Source organism: Myodes glareolus, chromosome 2, assembly GCF_982192425.1.
Source record: "Myodes glareolus chromosome 2, mMyoGla1.1, whole genome shotgun sequence".
In the NCBI taxonomy this organism is placed as follows: Eukaryota; Metazoa; Chordata; class Mammalia; order Rodentia; family Cricetidae; genus Myodes; species Myodes glareolus.
In genome coordinates this window covers 124,005,518-124,021,053 of record NC_142027.1, presented here as the reverse complement: position 1 = coordinate 124,021,053, position 15,536 = coordinate 124,005,518, and the positions used below count along the sequence as shown (strand labels likewise).

The following is a 15,536-nucleotide window of genomic DNA, read 5'->3' as shown; positions in this document are numbered from 1 at the left end:
TATGAATAAAAAAGATTATATATAGGAATAAAAATTCTTAGCTTCTAAATATCAAAAATAATTGAAACTATTTTAAGACATTTGATTATCATTTCATTTGGTGGGCTTAATAATGTTCATGAGAATTTTGTATTATACATGTTCTACTATTAACATGGAGATTTCAGTGGCATCTTCCACCTCCAAATGGACAGACATAATGAATGAAATAAAAGTCAAGTAGCAGACTGTATTTCAGTGTGTACACATTCTAATAGTGCTCTAAAATTGCCAAGAACAGTTAACTTTTACAGTTAATGCTTCGCTTAAAGGGAAAAAAAGGAATCTTTTTTATTCACAGCTCTCAGGTCTTTGTGAAATGGGGGGAGACAACTACAATTAGACATTCAGTGATGAGTCAGCCTTCCTGGTTATAATGAAAAGCTGGACATACACACACAGTTGGCTTACTCAGGTGGATTTCCCTCAGTTGCAAAGCAGAGAAATCACCTAAGCCACTAATGTTTGTGCACTTAGTGAGGAGTCTGGGTGCTCTCAAAACTTGAACCTCTCACTTTACCGTGAATGAATGAAGGGTCTCAAGCTCTCTAATTTTAAGGGTAAGCTTGCTCTTGTCTTTTCTCAAAATACGGTTTTCACTTTGGGATTCTAGGAGGTTGGCTGAAATGTGGCTGTTGGTCTGGGCCAGCTGGCTAATCTCTTTTTGGAGGATGAAGTAGCTTTCTTCCAGCTTCTCCTTCTCCTTCAGGACCTCTTCATTTCTTAGCATCATTTCTCGTTTCTCGGCCAGGAGGTTCTTGTTGTCCTGAAGCACCTCGGCTCTCTCGGTCACCGCCACCTCGTGGTTCAGCCGGAGTTCATCCAGGATCTTGGTGAGGCAGCTGTGTAGTTCTTGCAGTTCCAACTTGGACTTGGAAAGGGCAGCAAAGTCGCTTTTGAGGGTCTCAATATTGGCAGCGAGCTGAGCTGTTTCTGCACTCAGGAGTTCCTTTTCCTTAATGATTTCCACCACTTTTTGCTCTGAGTTGGTCTTTTCTTGGACAAGTGTAAAATTCTCAGTCTGGAGCTGCTCAGTACATGCCCTCAGCCCCTGAATCTCCTCTTCCAAGAGCACCATTCTCCCATGAAGCTTGTTGTTTTCATATAAAGAGGCCTCGTTTTCCTTTGCCCTGGCCTCCTTCTCTAGGATTAAGGTCTGCTGAATTTCACGAATCTCCTCATTTAATTTCTGGCACTCTTCCTGCAGGTTCAAGCCGTCCCTCAGCAAGATGCTCTTCTCGCAGCAGCAAGTCCTCAGCTCGGTGTTCAAGTTCTCCTTGGCTTGCATCATACTAGAATGCTCTTTCTCAAGATTCTTTTTGGCATCCTGAGCCTCTTTCAGCATCAGGGAGAGCTCGCACTTGCTGTTCGCCAGCTCTTGGTTTTCCTTCTTTCTTTCCTGAAGTTCTTTCTTCAGAGCATCTATGTTACTGAGCAGTTTCATCTTCTCCTGCACAATGATTCGTCTGTTTGAAGCCTCTTGGTCATACTTCCTTTTAAGATCTCCTATGGTTTTGATAGAATTTTCCCTCTCAGCAACTAAATCTCCATTCTGCATCTCTAGTGCTGATTTTTCTTTCAAGAGGCTATCCAGCTGCTTTTTAAGCCTAGTGATTTTCTGGCAAGCCATCTCCTTCTCAGAAGTTAAGTACGTGATTTTCTCATTTAGGCTCATCTCAAGATGTGTGGTCTCTTCTGAGTGTTTGCTGAGTTTTTCAGTGATGAGTCTATTTTCACTTAACAGTTCCTCTTTCTCTGCTAGGAGCTTCCTCTCAGAGGCTGCCAAGCTCTCCTTCTCGTGGAGAAGCTGGATACATTCCGAGTCTGTGATTGCCCGACAGGTCTTAATCTCTTCCAGGAGCTTTGTGAGGCTTGCATTGGTGGCCTGGAGCTGTCTCGTGTCCAGTTCCGCCTTCCTCAGTGCTTTGCTGGCACAATCTAGCTGTGTGCGCAGAGTCTCTGCCTCTGTGCTGAGCAGCTGTTTGACATGCAGGGTGGCCTCCAGGCTGGCACTCAGTTTCTCCTGGCCTTGGCGCAGCGTGTCCTTCTCAAACTGCAGGTCTCTGTTGCTCTGGAGGAGGTTCTCCCGCTCGGCCTTTAGGGTAAGGCAGGTGTTATCAAGACTCAGCTGCTTCTCTGCGGCTGATTTTTTCTCAGTTGTGAGCTCATCGATCTCCTGGATCAAGGCCTTTTGATCCTTGACAAGCTCCTCATAAGCGCTCTGAAGTTTCTGAATGACGTCATCTTTGTCTTTGGACAAGAACATATTCTCAGCAGTGAGCTTCTTGACCTGCCCCTCCAGGTGCTCTTTCTCTGCCCGGGCCTTCTCAGACATGGCCATCAGCTTATCCTTGCAGAAGTGGAGCTCCTCGATGAGCACTTGCATGCTCACCTTGGAGGCTTCCAGGGCGTCATTCTCCAGGTGCATCTTCAGGAGCTCCTCCTGCACCACACTGACTTCCTTAAGCAGTTTCTCTCTCTCAACCACCAGGGACTCCTTATCCCGATGCTCCTGCTGATAACGCTTTTCAGCAATTTGCTTTTCTTCTGAGACTTTCTCCTTCTCTAAATGGAGGCTTTCATTTACTGCCCAAAGTTTCTGCTGGTCTTCCTGAAGCAAAGTTATCTTGGTCTCCACTTCTACAAGCTTTGATAAAAGTGAACCTTTCTCTAACTGCAAAGCATTTGTCTCCTGCACAAGAAGCTGCTTCTCTGACTTCAGAGCCCTCAGCTCTTCTGACATTACTTCAATCTCTTTTTTGGCTGATGTTAACAAATGAGTTAGCGACTACAGGGACAAAAGATGGAAAGAACGGGAACAAAATGAAACCAAGCAGACAAATGCAAGCCCAAAGAACTTAATGCGGCCTAAACCATGAAACCTTAGAATTTTCTACAATAAGCTTCATAAAAAGGATATGAATAACAAAGGGATAAAAACTAGAAAAGCACTGCATAAAGGGATAATAAACAGTAAATCTAACTAACTGCCAAGTACATAAAGGGGTAATAAAAGACAAAATTAACTAAAGTGTCTATTAGCTTTTTTTCTCTTTGAAATGATGTGGGAAATCATTTCTGAAAATTTGTTTGGTTTGCACACTAGGAATAAGGCTTCTTTACTGTTCTGTTTGATTGTTTCTATCTCAGAAAAGATTCATAAGTCAGGGCAAAAACAAAAGTCAGTGAGTTTATATTACTCAAAATGAGAGGTAGCAAGGAAAACATTATCAGTGTTGAAGTCCTTCCTCAGTGGGAAGGGAGTCAACAGGCTAAAAGTGTCAGTGCCAGCATCATGGACACGTTACTCAGATGCAGACTAATTTCTAGGCTTTGTTGGCTACAATAAAGTATTTGTAAATGTACTATTTATAAGATAAGCTAATGATGTCTATACTGGTACTACCCAGAATTCCATGGTGGACATTTGACGTGAGCTCTCAGAACACGCTGAATGCACCTAGAGAGCTGAATTTTCTGCTGTACAAATTTAACTTTACACGGCTTTATCTAGCTAGTGGCTCCTGGGTTGGACAGTACAGGTGTGCGGCACTGGCTTCCTGACTCTGGGGCCTCCTGAAGGGATGCATAAAGCCTCCTGACTGCACACAGAAACATACTTGGGACGACACACTCAGGTCTCATCAGACTCTCCAGAGCTGTAACTCACTAAAATCAAGTATGAAATTGAAATTTGAAATTTATGCCCTGGCAATGTGGAAGCATGCATGGGTAACCCGTATATGATGGTTCTGTTGAACTTGTCCATATTGAGTTTCATGGTCTAAGGTAAGGAGGATAAATGATCAGGTCTCTTCCTCAAAATCAAATATTGTGATGACAAATTTGAAAGAGGACTAATCCTGGGATTTTAACCAAAAGGTGTTTATATAAAACCACCAAAGTCAGGACAGCTTCACACAAGACATTAGAAGGTTGTGCCGCAATCTACAAAACTGAAGGCTTAAGACATGGGGGACCATGCAGGTAGCATCAAACATGGGGATCATATCCACCATTAATTGGTTTATCAAGCTGAGGTGTTTTTGAGAAAAGGGGTACAGGAGAAACCTTGGACAGCATGTAGAAGAGTATACTACATGAGTACTTGATGTACTACTATACAAGAGTACTTGATGTGTACTATATCATGGTTCTCTTAATTAATGGAAGGTGTGTGATTTTGTGTTGCTAGTCTGTTCTGGTCCTGGGTTGATACTAGGGCAGGGTAGGCTGGCACTCTACAACTAAGTCACATCCTTAGCCCTAACAAGAGATTTTTAATAGTTTCAAGTTCTCTTTCATAATTCCTTTCTAGTAAATTTGTACATAAACATTTTTCTAATGCATTAAAAATAAACATTTAAGACAAAAATAATTTTTGAGCAATAAAAAGTTAAATCGTAGTAGAAAGGGTAAACTTTACTAAGTTAGCAAAGTCAAAGAATATATTGGGGTGCAGATACAATCCTGACAACATAAGTTGAGATTCAATATACAAAATTCTAACTATTTCTAACTAATAAGGGATTTTCTTGAGTTACTTGAAGAGAGCTTCACAGAGCTGTCAGCAAGTTCACAGAGCTTCAAAGTCCTCTCCAGAGCTCTAGTTCTTTCTATAAGACTCTGCTTGCCAGTTGCTCTCCTCCAGTTCCAATACAAAGCTCACTTGCTTCCCTGGCTTCTGCCTCCTGTTTTTCTGAGCTTTGTCTCTCTTTATCCTAGTACAAGGTGGAGCAAGCTCAGCCAAGATCAGAGAAAGATGCTTTGAGAAACAGAAAATCTACTGCAAGCAGACAGAACCCAGGCAACAGTAAGAGGTTGGAACCACTCGGGACAAGCAGCAGGGGGTGGTGATGGCTACACAGTACATTTATGGGAAAGACCTATAGCCATTACCCTCCCCTACAAGGAAGAGCTGGCATGAAACATTTAAAGCCACAAAAGATGCAGTTTACCACCCTGCCATGCATGCAGAGTTTAACAGGTCACACACGTCACTCAGCCCCTGCAGCCTCTACGCAGACGTAGTTAAGATATAACACAATCACACTTTGAGCCTCAGGACATACTTTGGCTTTGTCGGCCTGTGCTTTCAGCTCCTCCACATCCTGCACCAGGCCTTTGTTCGCCTCTTGAGCAGCCTTCAGTTTTTCCTCTGTGTCCACCAGCATCTTCTGCAGGTTCTGCAGGACTTCTTCATGCTTTGTTTTTGTCTCAGAACTGGCTTTTTCATACTCGGCTCTAAGGTCCTGACACTGGTTGTGGCTTGTTTCCATCTTCTTCTCCTGAAGAACAGAAGGCAGGAGTGAGGCGTCAGGCCACACAGTGACCACCCACCCGCTTTACCAGCAATCCCCTTTGTGTCTCCTTACCAGTTCCAACAATTTTTCCTCCAATTCTTTCTTTTCTTCTTCATGCTTTTTAGCTGCTTCCTGCTGGCTCTGTTCAGCTTTAAGAGTTACTTCCCCAATACTTTTCTGCAGAAAACTTGCGTTTTCATTAGCCTTTGTAAGTTTTAGCTGTAGTTCTTCCACAGATCTAGAATAAGTTTCAATATAAATTGTCAGATAGTTATTTACACGTATGCATATGCAACGTGTACATGTAATGTGCATATATGTATGTGTGTAATCACTGTGTGGCTGTGTATGTTCATGTGTGAGTCCAGGCAAGCATAAATCACAGCGTGGAGCATGGAGGTAAGAGACAACCGTGGGTTCAGTCCCCACCTCCCTTGGACTGGAAGTAGAGTTTCTTGTTTATTGCTCTGCACTGGGAGCTCCCTGTCTCCACCTCCCACTTCACTGTAGGCACTCTGGGGTTACCTAGATACTGGGGATCGGAACTCTCATTCTGTGGGTCAAATACTTTAGCTACTAAGCCATCTTAATAACTAGATTTTTCATTTTTTTTAAATAGATGGCAAGAAGCCAAGAGTCATTTATTTAATGTGTTCACAGTGTGCTGACTGCATATATGCCTGTAGGTCAGAAGAGGGCACCAGATCTCATTACAGATGGTTGTGAGCCACCATGTGGTTGCTGGGAATTGAACTCAGGACCTCTGGAAGAGCAGTCAGTGCTCTTAACCTCTGAGTCATCTCTCCAGCCTCAATTTTTTCATATTTTAAACTAAAGAGTTATACTAGAAAGATACTATGAAAAAACAACTATATCAGATTGCAAAATTTATGAGAAATTATACCTGAAATCAAGACAAATTTAAAAATGAAATGCCTGAAGAATTTTAACAACTGTGATTGTTATAAATACATTTAGAGTAACAACTACTATAACTGCAAGAATTTACAACTCTTTATTAATAGATCAGTAAAGAAATATGAGTTGAGATAAATATATTGGGCCAGGCGTGGTGGACACACCTTTCATCCCAGCACTTGGAAACAGAGGCAGGTAGATTCCTGGAAGCCGAGGTCAGTGTGGTCTACACAGTAAGCTCCTGGGCAGTCAGGGTTATACAGAGATAAATTAGCTCACAACCATCCATGACGCCAGTTTGTGGGAATCTGATGCCCTCTTTTGGCCTGTGTAGGCAGTACATGCACATGGTGCACTTAAATATGTGTAGGCAAAAGACACATACACATAAAATAAAGATAAATCTTAAAATATTTTTATTAAAGGTTTTTAGATCTAAAAAATTTTAGGAAAAATATTAAAAGAAGTAAGTTTCAAATTTTTGGCAGACTAGGTTACCAAAAGTCATTTAAGTGCCTCTTAAGAAAAGAAAATATGGTAATTACCATAAATAATTCTTGTTTAAAGAGGACCAGCTAGGTTCTGTGGAGACAGTAAAGTATTTGCTCTGCAAGCCTATGGGACTGAGTTCAAGTCCCAGAACCCCTGTGAAAAAGACAGGTGTGGTGGCACCCTTACAACCCCAGCACTAAGGAGTCAGAGACAAGTCAATCCCTGGGCTCTCTAGTCAGTTAGTGGAGCCTACTTAACAAGTCCCAAATCACCGAGAGACCTGCCTTTAAAAGGGTTGATGGTGCTTGAGGAATGACTTTGGCAGCTGTCCTGCTTTTGTCTGTATGCGCGCGCGCACACACACAACACACACATGAGTTATATAGCTCCTCATGAATACAGTGAAAGCCTGGGACATCGGCACAGGATCAGGGCTATCAAGTGATTGAGCAAGCACGGGGGAAGCACATGGAATGGTGCTGGCTGGATCTTATTAAATACCTTTAGACGTGGCACCTTCTGGAGGCCCTGAAAACTTACACAGCTGCTTCAGAGCAAAGGGGGCCAAAACAGCTACTGGAGCTGCCAGCCAAAGGCCAGGTCACAGTGACCTTCAACTGTGTTTTGTGGGTGAAAGGCTAGAGAGTGATATAATTTCAAAAACATTAATACTTTACTAAGCAAAATTCTAATGGTTCAAAAATGTTCTCTAGAACTTCGTCTTGTTAAGTATTTGATTTCTATATGACACTATGAAAAGAAAGAGAGAAAAAAACAAGAACCTCAGAATAAGCTGGATATGGTGGCACACACCTTGAACCCAACATTTAGGAGACAAAGAGAAGAGCTCTGTGAGTTCAAGGTCAGCTTGGTCTATACAACAAATTCCAGGATAGCCAGGTCTATACAGAGAGACCCTGTCTCAAAAAAAAAAAAAACTAACAAAAAGGAACTTAAGAATAATAGATGTGGCTCAGCTGTGAAGCCTCGAGTGAGCCTTGGCTTCTTTTTCGTTATAATGGGAAGCTAGTGCCTTGTGTTCCTAAGTCACTGGAAGATCTACGGATTCTACTGTATTTCTTAACTCTGTCCGATAGACCTCATTTTAGGTCAAACAAGGACTGACAAGAAGGCTCAATAAAAGCTGTTTACTTGCTAAACAAGCCTGATTGATACCTAAAACCCATGGTTGAATTTTAAAAAACAATAACAAACGTTACACAGGTGATTCAAGATACACTGAGGCAGTAATACAGAAAGGAACAAAGCTGGAATACAGATCCAACTGACCTTAGTCCCCAGAAACACACACACACACACACACACACACAAACACATTAAAGGAGGGAAAACAAGAAAAAAGAAACATAAAGCAAAAAGAGTCAAGAATCCTTAAAATAAGACAACATTGAGCCTTTTGTTTTTGAGTTTTGTTTCTATTTTAAGACTGGGTCTAACCAGGAGGTGGTAGTACAGGACTTTAAACCCAGCACCTGGAAGGCAGAGGCAGGTGGATCTCTGTAAATTCAAGGCCAGCCTGGTCCACAAAGTGAGTTCCAGGAGTTGTAGAGCTGTTCTGAGAAACACTGTCATGGAAAAAAACAAAACAATACAAACAAACGAACAAATAAAAACAGTGTCTCACTATGTAGCCCTGGCTGTCCTGGAGCTCACTGTGTAGAATTGACTGCTCTCAAACTCACAGAGATCCACCTGCCTCTGCCTCTCGAGTGCTAGGATCATACCCACCCAGCAGCCCCGAGCTTGCTCTCCAGCAGACATACTCTCCAGCACAGACGTACCTTTCCTTCAGACGCAGTTCATCGTTCATCTTTGTAAGCTGAGAAGAGTTATCTCCTGACATCTTCATCATTTCTGCAATGTCATTTTCTAATTTTTCCTTTGCCTTTACCAGCTGTTCTTCTCTTTCATCCTTCTCTCTAAATTTTGCTTCCATATCTGAATATATCAGAAAAGAAACAGCACTGCTGTGTTAAGAACAAGAAAAGTTTATTGAATGCATCCATATAGTGGGAATATTGCAGACAGCCACCTCTGCCTAGAGGGAAATGCCAGTCTAGCAAAGACAGTAAGTAGAATAAAGAAAGAACAATACATAGGAAGAGGTGAGTGCTGAGGGGAGAGACTGGAAGGAGAGAAAGGATGTTGAAAGGAGAAGGAAAGAGACATAGAACCCTGTGAATAGGTGACATTTAAGTGAAGACCTGAAGGAAGGATAGGAAACAGGAAGCAAGTCAAAGGCCCCCAGCAGCACATGACCTGACAGGTCCAACAAAGCAAGGAGGCTGAAGTGCAGTGGCCGAGAGGAAGGCAAGTCTGAGGCAAACTCTCAGAGATACGGGTTTGATGGGCAAGTCTTATACCTCTACTGAGTGAGATGGCACTGTGTCAAGAAGAAACAAAAGGGTAAGGGTGGAGACAAGGAGCAAGTGGTCATCTATGTGGTCGTCTGTGTGACACTGAACAAGCAATGCAACAGCAGCAGAGAAAGATTCTGACTTTTTATAAAACAGAGAAGAGGAAATGCTTAGGGCTACAGCTCTCAGACAAGCATTCCGCTGGCACAGAGTGACGCAGTATCTGTGTGGCAGGTCTGTTACTGTAATATAAACTCTTTTTTTTTCAACATTTATTAAATTACAAAAGTTTCCATTTCCGCCCCTGTAATTTAAACTCTTATCCTAGACATTCTATTGCATTTAATGGCTTGTCACCAGGCGACATCACCTTACCTGCTAAATTTTCTCTCAACTTCTCCAGTTCAGAAGATAACATGTTAAACTCTTCCTCCTTTTGGTGCAGTTTATTTACAGTATCTATATTAGGATAAAGTTAAAATTATTATATATATATATGTGTGTGTGTGTGTGTGTGTGTACACACATATACACACATTTAACAGGTCACCCAGTGCGATTGGCTTCTAAGCCAAGCACATGCTCATAAGCTCGGAGGACACGGACATTGAAAGCGTCACTGCCAACCACACACTGCGACAAGAGGGGAGCATGAGGCTCCACCGTCTCCCCACATCTGCACATCAGGAGGCCCTGTGCCTTTCCTAGCCATGTCTTTCCTGCTTCCAATCAAAACCCAAAGCTTATCAATAGCAAAATTAGATAAAATCAGTCTTCTCAGGAATACTAAGATTTTAATATGGAACAAGCCTTAGGTCAAAAGAAGAAATGAGTACTTGGCCAGGCGGTGGTGGCGCACACCTTTAATCCTAACACTTGGAAGGCAGAGGCAGGTGGATCTCAGTGAGTTCGAGGCGTGGTCTACAAGAGTTAGTTACAGGACAGGCTCTAAAGCTACAGAGAAACCCTATCTCAAAAAACTAAAAAAAAAGAAAAAGAAAAAGAAAAAAAAGTACTTATTTCTTGAGTGTGAAGATTCAGGAAACCAATGGAATCCAGTTTTTCTGTGCACTGTGTAATTTCCAGAATTATGACATTAGACTAAATTCTGCACTCCCAAACCAGAACCAGCCCTTAATAACACACCCTGAAACTTTCTGATTCAGGGACACACCTTGCATACTTCTCTGAACAGAGAGAGCTTCCTCTGAAGTGCCAGCAAACTTTTCTTTCTGGAGAAAAAGAATTAAGAGATTCATCACACAAAGATCTCAGGTGACAAAGACTGAACATGTCTATCAATTACAATGCTACCTATTTTTGCAGCTTGTTTCATTAAGGTTATGCACTTAAAACATGCAGGCACCGATGAACTACCAACTGTGTACTGTACACATGTGTATACACATGAGTGGGTTTGCATTTGCATGTATGCAGGTATGTCTGTACACACATGTATGAATGGGCATATACATGTAAGTGTACTGCAGGAACATGCTGTGTCATGACTAACCCTCCAAGATCTGCCTTCGCCTCTGAAATCTGCCTGAGGAATGGGGATGTAGCTCAGTGGCATTGGTCTTGTCTAGCAAGGGCAAAGCCCTAGGGGGAATTTCTTGTAAAAAGAAAAAAGGGAAAGAGAGAGAGAGAGAGAGAGAGAGAGAGAGAGAGAGAGAGAGAGAGAAAAGAAACACAAAAATAAAAAAAAAAAGCAATCTGCCTGAACAATAATCTGGGTTTCTTCCCTCTGAGAGTATCCAGAGAAACTGAACTAAATTCAAGCCTAATATCTGTCTGCAACTTTATAAGCAAAATTGCTTCATTTGTCACCTACTGTTAAAGGTCTCCTGTTCTAAACATGACAACAAGCTAAACTAAAAGAACTTCTCTGGTTTTCCTGGAATAAATTTTGAAGTAGCTGTAACAAGGAATCTTTTAAAAGAGTTACTGATTTGATTTTTATGTGTATCAGTGTTTTGCCTGGATGTATGTCTATGCACTACATACATGCCTGGTGCCCACAGAGGCCAGAAAGGGGCTATCCTACCCCCTGGAACTCGATTAGTGGATGGTTGTGAGCCACCATGTGGGTGCTGTGAACAGAATCTGAGTCCTCTGAAAGAGCAGCCAATGCTCTTAAACACTGAACAAGTTCTCCAGCATCCCAAAGCCATTTTTTAATGAGTATTTCTAACAGGGACTATTAAAAGATGAGCACATAAACTAGCATAAGCCTACAGAGTACCTATTTATATCACCCACAAAGCCAGGCTTCCATAGGCATGCTTCCAAGAGCATGTAGAGGAATATGCTTGCATTGTTTTTTTGGTTTTTAATGTAACTCTTGAAATTTTAGAAGACAGGGCAGCAAAATATAGTACTTAACACATTTTTAAAGCTTTATTGTTATGTTGGATGTGGTAGCACATGTCTTTAAATCCAGAGGCAGTCGATCTCTGAGTTCGAGGCTACCCAGACCTACAGAGCAAGTTCTACAACAGCTACGATCCACATAGAGAAACTCTGTCTTAAAAAAAAAGGATTTAGTTATTATTTTTAATTACGTGTAGGTGTTATGTATGTGCATTTAAGTGTGTGCAGGTGCCCTAGGAGGCCAAAGGTGTGCATCAAATCCCCTCAAACTGGAGTTATAGTCTGTTGTGAGCTGTCTGATGTGGGTGCTGGAAACTGAACTCTGGTCCCCTGAAATAGCAACAACTGCTCTTAACCACAGAGCTATCTATCCAGTACCATTTCCTTTGTTTTTAAAATTATTTATTTCCATGTGCATGTGTGTGTCCAAGTGTGGGCACATGCACCATGGTGTGCACATGAAGATCAAAAGATGGCCTGCTGGAGTCAATTCTCTCCCTCTACTACATCACTAGGACTCAGACTCAAGGCTTCAGGCCTCTACCAGCCCACTGAGACATCTCATCAGCCCCTAAAACATTTTCTTAAAGGACTCCAGATCACAAAATAGCCAGATGTAGTGACACAAGCCTTTAGAGTCAGCACTCGGATTGTAGAGGCAGGGGGATCTCCATGAGCTCAAGGCCAGCATGGTCTACATAATAAGTTTCAGGACAGCTAGAGCTACAAAGAAAGACTCTGTCTCAAAAAAGAAAAAAAAATTCAAACCATAAAATAACGATTTGAAGGCCATTTTTTAAAATGTAGTGTACATATTATATACCAGGACTGTCCAACAGAACTTTCTGCAATGTGGCTATTAAGAACAGAGAAATGGAATTGTACTAAATGTTGCAATTTTAATTTACGCAGCTATATGTAAACAGTAATATGATGAACAATATAGCTATTTTTAAAGGTAGAAATCTGGGGCTAGAGAGATGGACTAGTGGTCAGAGTGCTAGTGCTTACTGCCTTTGCAGAGGACCCAAGTTTAGATTCCAGAACCCACAGCCGGCAGCCCAAAGCCACCTATAACTCCAACGCTAGGAAATCTGACACCCTCTTCTCACTTCCACAGGTATTGCACTCAATGTGCACATACCCATTTGCACATTTGCATACACATAATTAAAAAGAAAATAAAATACTTAAGTAGAAATTTGAGCTCATGCCTATAATGCCAACAGTCAAAGACTGAGGTAGTAGGATTGCTGTGTGAGAGCAGCCTGGGCTAAATAGTTGAGAGGATTTCAAATCAGCCTGCTGTACAGTGAGACTGAGAAAAATAGAAAATTGTAGCACAGACATATGCTAAGAAACCACTGTGGGGGCTAGAGAGATGGCTCAGAGTTTAAGAGCACTGAATGATCTTCTAGAGGACCCGGGTTCAATCCCCAGCACCCACATGGCAGCTCACAACCATCTGTAACTCCAAGATCTGGAATAAATGCAAGCAAAACACCAACGCACATTAAAAAAAAAAAAAAAGAACAAAAGAAGAAAAAGAAAGAAAAAAACACTGTGATCAGCGAAGTAGCAGAGCAACAGGGAGGCATGTGGAGCAGCTGGGACAGCTGCTGCTGAGAAGCTACCTAGGTTCTCTGCAAGCTTCCACGAATACCATGGCCCACAATTACCAGCCTCAAGTAAGGTCAAATTATGGTGTAGGAGGCAAAGTGACAAAAGTTTTTGTTTGTTTATTTTGAAAGTCTTACAATTTGGTGGGGTGTTACCTTTGGCCGGTTTTGTTTTTGTTTTTTAAGACAGGGTCTCACTCTGTAGCCTTGGCTGGTCTTGAGCTTGCTATGTACACAAGACTGGCCTGGAACTCATAGAGTCTATCAGTCTCTGCCTCCCAAGTGCTGGGATTAAAGCCCTGTGCCACTACATATTTGGGATTAAGAGGAAACATGCAAAAGCAGTATAATTTCCTAAGGCAGAATATAACTGAGTGGCAATTCAATTAGATAACACCAACAGAAGGCGCTGAAGACCTGGACAGTTGTTGCTCAGTCAAAAAAAGATGCTGAAGGCCATGGTGCAGGAAAGGCTCTCAGTCAGTGGAAGCTGGCAGTGCTGAGTGTGTGAGTGGGAAGATCTATCTCTGTGCTTTGTAAAACCAAGCTGCCAACAACAGTCCAACTGCTTTACCAGAGGAAAAGAACATTTTTTTTTTTAAAAAAAAAAAAAAAAAAGAAAAGTTATCAGGGCTGGAGAGATGGCTCAGAGTGTTGAGAGCACTGGCTGCTCTTCCAGAGGTCCTGGGTTCAACTCCCAGCTCCTCACAACTGTCTGTAACTCCAGATGGCATCAGCCATGTGTGTGTTTGTTGTGCAGACATATATGCAGGCAAACACCTATACACAGAAAAAACAAGCCCCAAGGAGTCTAAATAAGGTCACCCTCCCAAATAAATTAAACTTCAGAATTTTAAAAAAAAAAGAAAAAAGAAAAGTTATCACCTACCTTTAACACGTGTTTGACTTGATCCAGTTCCCTGGAAGGCATTTATCAGCAGCTAATATATTCAATTTATATCCATATTTTTGAAGTAGAAACAACTGCCGTATTTTTTGTTTTTAATGGACAATGTTCTTTTAAATGGAAAAAATCCAGAAACACTGAGGTTCAGATTCCCAACCGATAGGTACTTACCAAAGTCTGGAGTTCTTTTTCCAAAGTTTCCTTCACTTGACTGACTTCACTCAAAGTGTCCCGTAGGTTACTGAGCATAAGTTCTTTTCCCTGGAGTTCTGTGGTAATGCTATTAGCCTAACACACCAAGTTATATGGTACAGAAGCAAATGAACAAAAAAGAAACAAAAAAATGATAAGGAAAAATAAAAGGTAAAAAAAATGAGAAACACAACAAAAACTACACAAAAGAGTTGTTTTTTGTTTGTCTGTTTTAATTCTAAGAAGCTAGTAACTTAAAAACAATCAGTTCAAAGTATGAGTACCTAGAGTTTTTTGGTTTTTTTTTTTTTTTTTTTTTTTTGAGACAGGGTTTCTGTGTACTCCTGGCTGTCCCAGAATTCTCTATGAAGACCAGCCTGGCCTCAAACTCAGTGTATGTCACATCTAGCCAAAATATGTTAAATTTTACTTATGTGTATGTATGTTTGCCTGTTTCAGTTTATGTGCACCATGTTGTGCATAAGCCTGTCGGAAGACAGAGTCAGATCCCCTGGATCTAGAAACCAAGGCTGGGTCCTCTCTGCAAGAACAGTAAGCATTTTTGACTGCTAAGCTTTCTCTCCAGTCTCTAATGGCTTTTTTCCCTTATTTTTTTATATTTATTTTATTTATTTTGGCATTTCAAAACAGGGTTTCATTGTGTGGCCCATTTATTTTATTTTTTATATTTTTGGTGTTTTGTTCTGTTTTGTTTTTTTGTTTGTTTGTTTTGTTTTGAGACAGGGTTTCTCTGTAGCTTTGAAGCCTGTCCTGGAACTAGTTCTTGTAGACCAGGCTGGTCTCGAACTCACAGAGATCTGCCTGCCTCTGCCTCGCGATTGCTGGGATTAAAGATGTGCTCCACCAACTACCACCTGGCCTCTGATGGCCATTTTTAAAAATATACTACTTTTCTACACCTAAATTTAAACATCAACATGGTCTAAAGCAGGAAGTGCTGGTATTTACTTCCTAAATGAGCCAACTGATCAAATTCACTCCTGATCTTTAAAAACCCTAGTGCCGTATATGTAGCTCAGTAGTAGGGCCTGTGCTTAGCATAGACAGACCCTAGGCACATTATAATGATAGTCTGTATTATTCTGTATATTTGTATACTTAAAATATTTCAATACTTGGGTCATATTTAAAGATCCACTAGACATTAGCAATTAGAACCCAGCTTTCTTCTCTTCTAGTTAACTTGTTTTTCATTGCTATTTCAGAAACACATGCGACTAGAGACAGTCTTCCTGCAGCTACTTTATTTTCAAGTTTGGTTACTTAGCCGACTTTTGTTGTTTATCTGCCTTCA

The 15,536-nt window shown here is 41.3% G+C and overlaps 1 protein-coding gene across 13 annotated transcripts in view; it reads right to left on the bottom strand.

Moving 5' to 3' along the window:
- Window positions 1-15,536, bottom strand: part of Clip1 (CAP-Gly domain containing linker protein 1) — a 119,480-nt gene that overhangs the window by 45,666 nt on the left and 58,278 nt on the right. For 9 of the 13 annotated variants that reach the window (XM_085679240.2, XM_085679259.2, XM_085679249.2 and 6 more), the window contains 6 exons: window positions 14,201-14,317; window positions 10,305-10,362; window positions 9,506-9,589; window positions 8,555-8,711; window positions 5,415-5,580; window positions 5,112-5,327 (listed from right to left, as the gene is read on the bottom strand). In XM_085679240.2, the coding sequence (XP_085535366.1) occupies window positions 5,112-5,327; window positions 5,415-5,580; window positions 8,555-8,711; window positions 9,506-9,589; window positions 10,305-10,362; window positions 14,201-14,317 (798 nt within the window). Of the gene's footprint in view, window positions 1-559; window positions 2,828-5,111; window positions 5,328-5,414; window positions 5,581-8,554; window positions 8,712-9,505; window positions 9,590-10,304; window positions 10,363-14,200; window positions 14,318-15,536 lie in introns of all 13 variants that reach the window. The other 4 variants (XM_085679280.2, XM_085679275.2, XM_085679282.2 and 1 more) reach the window with 2 other exon arrangements.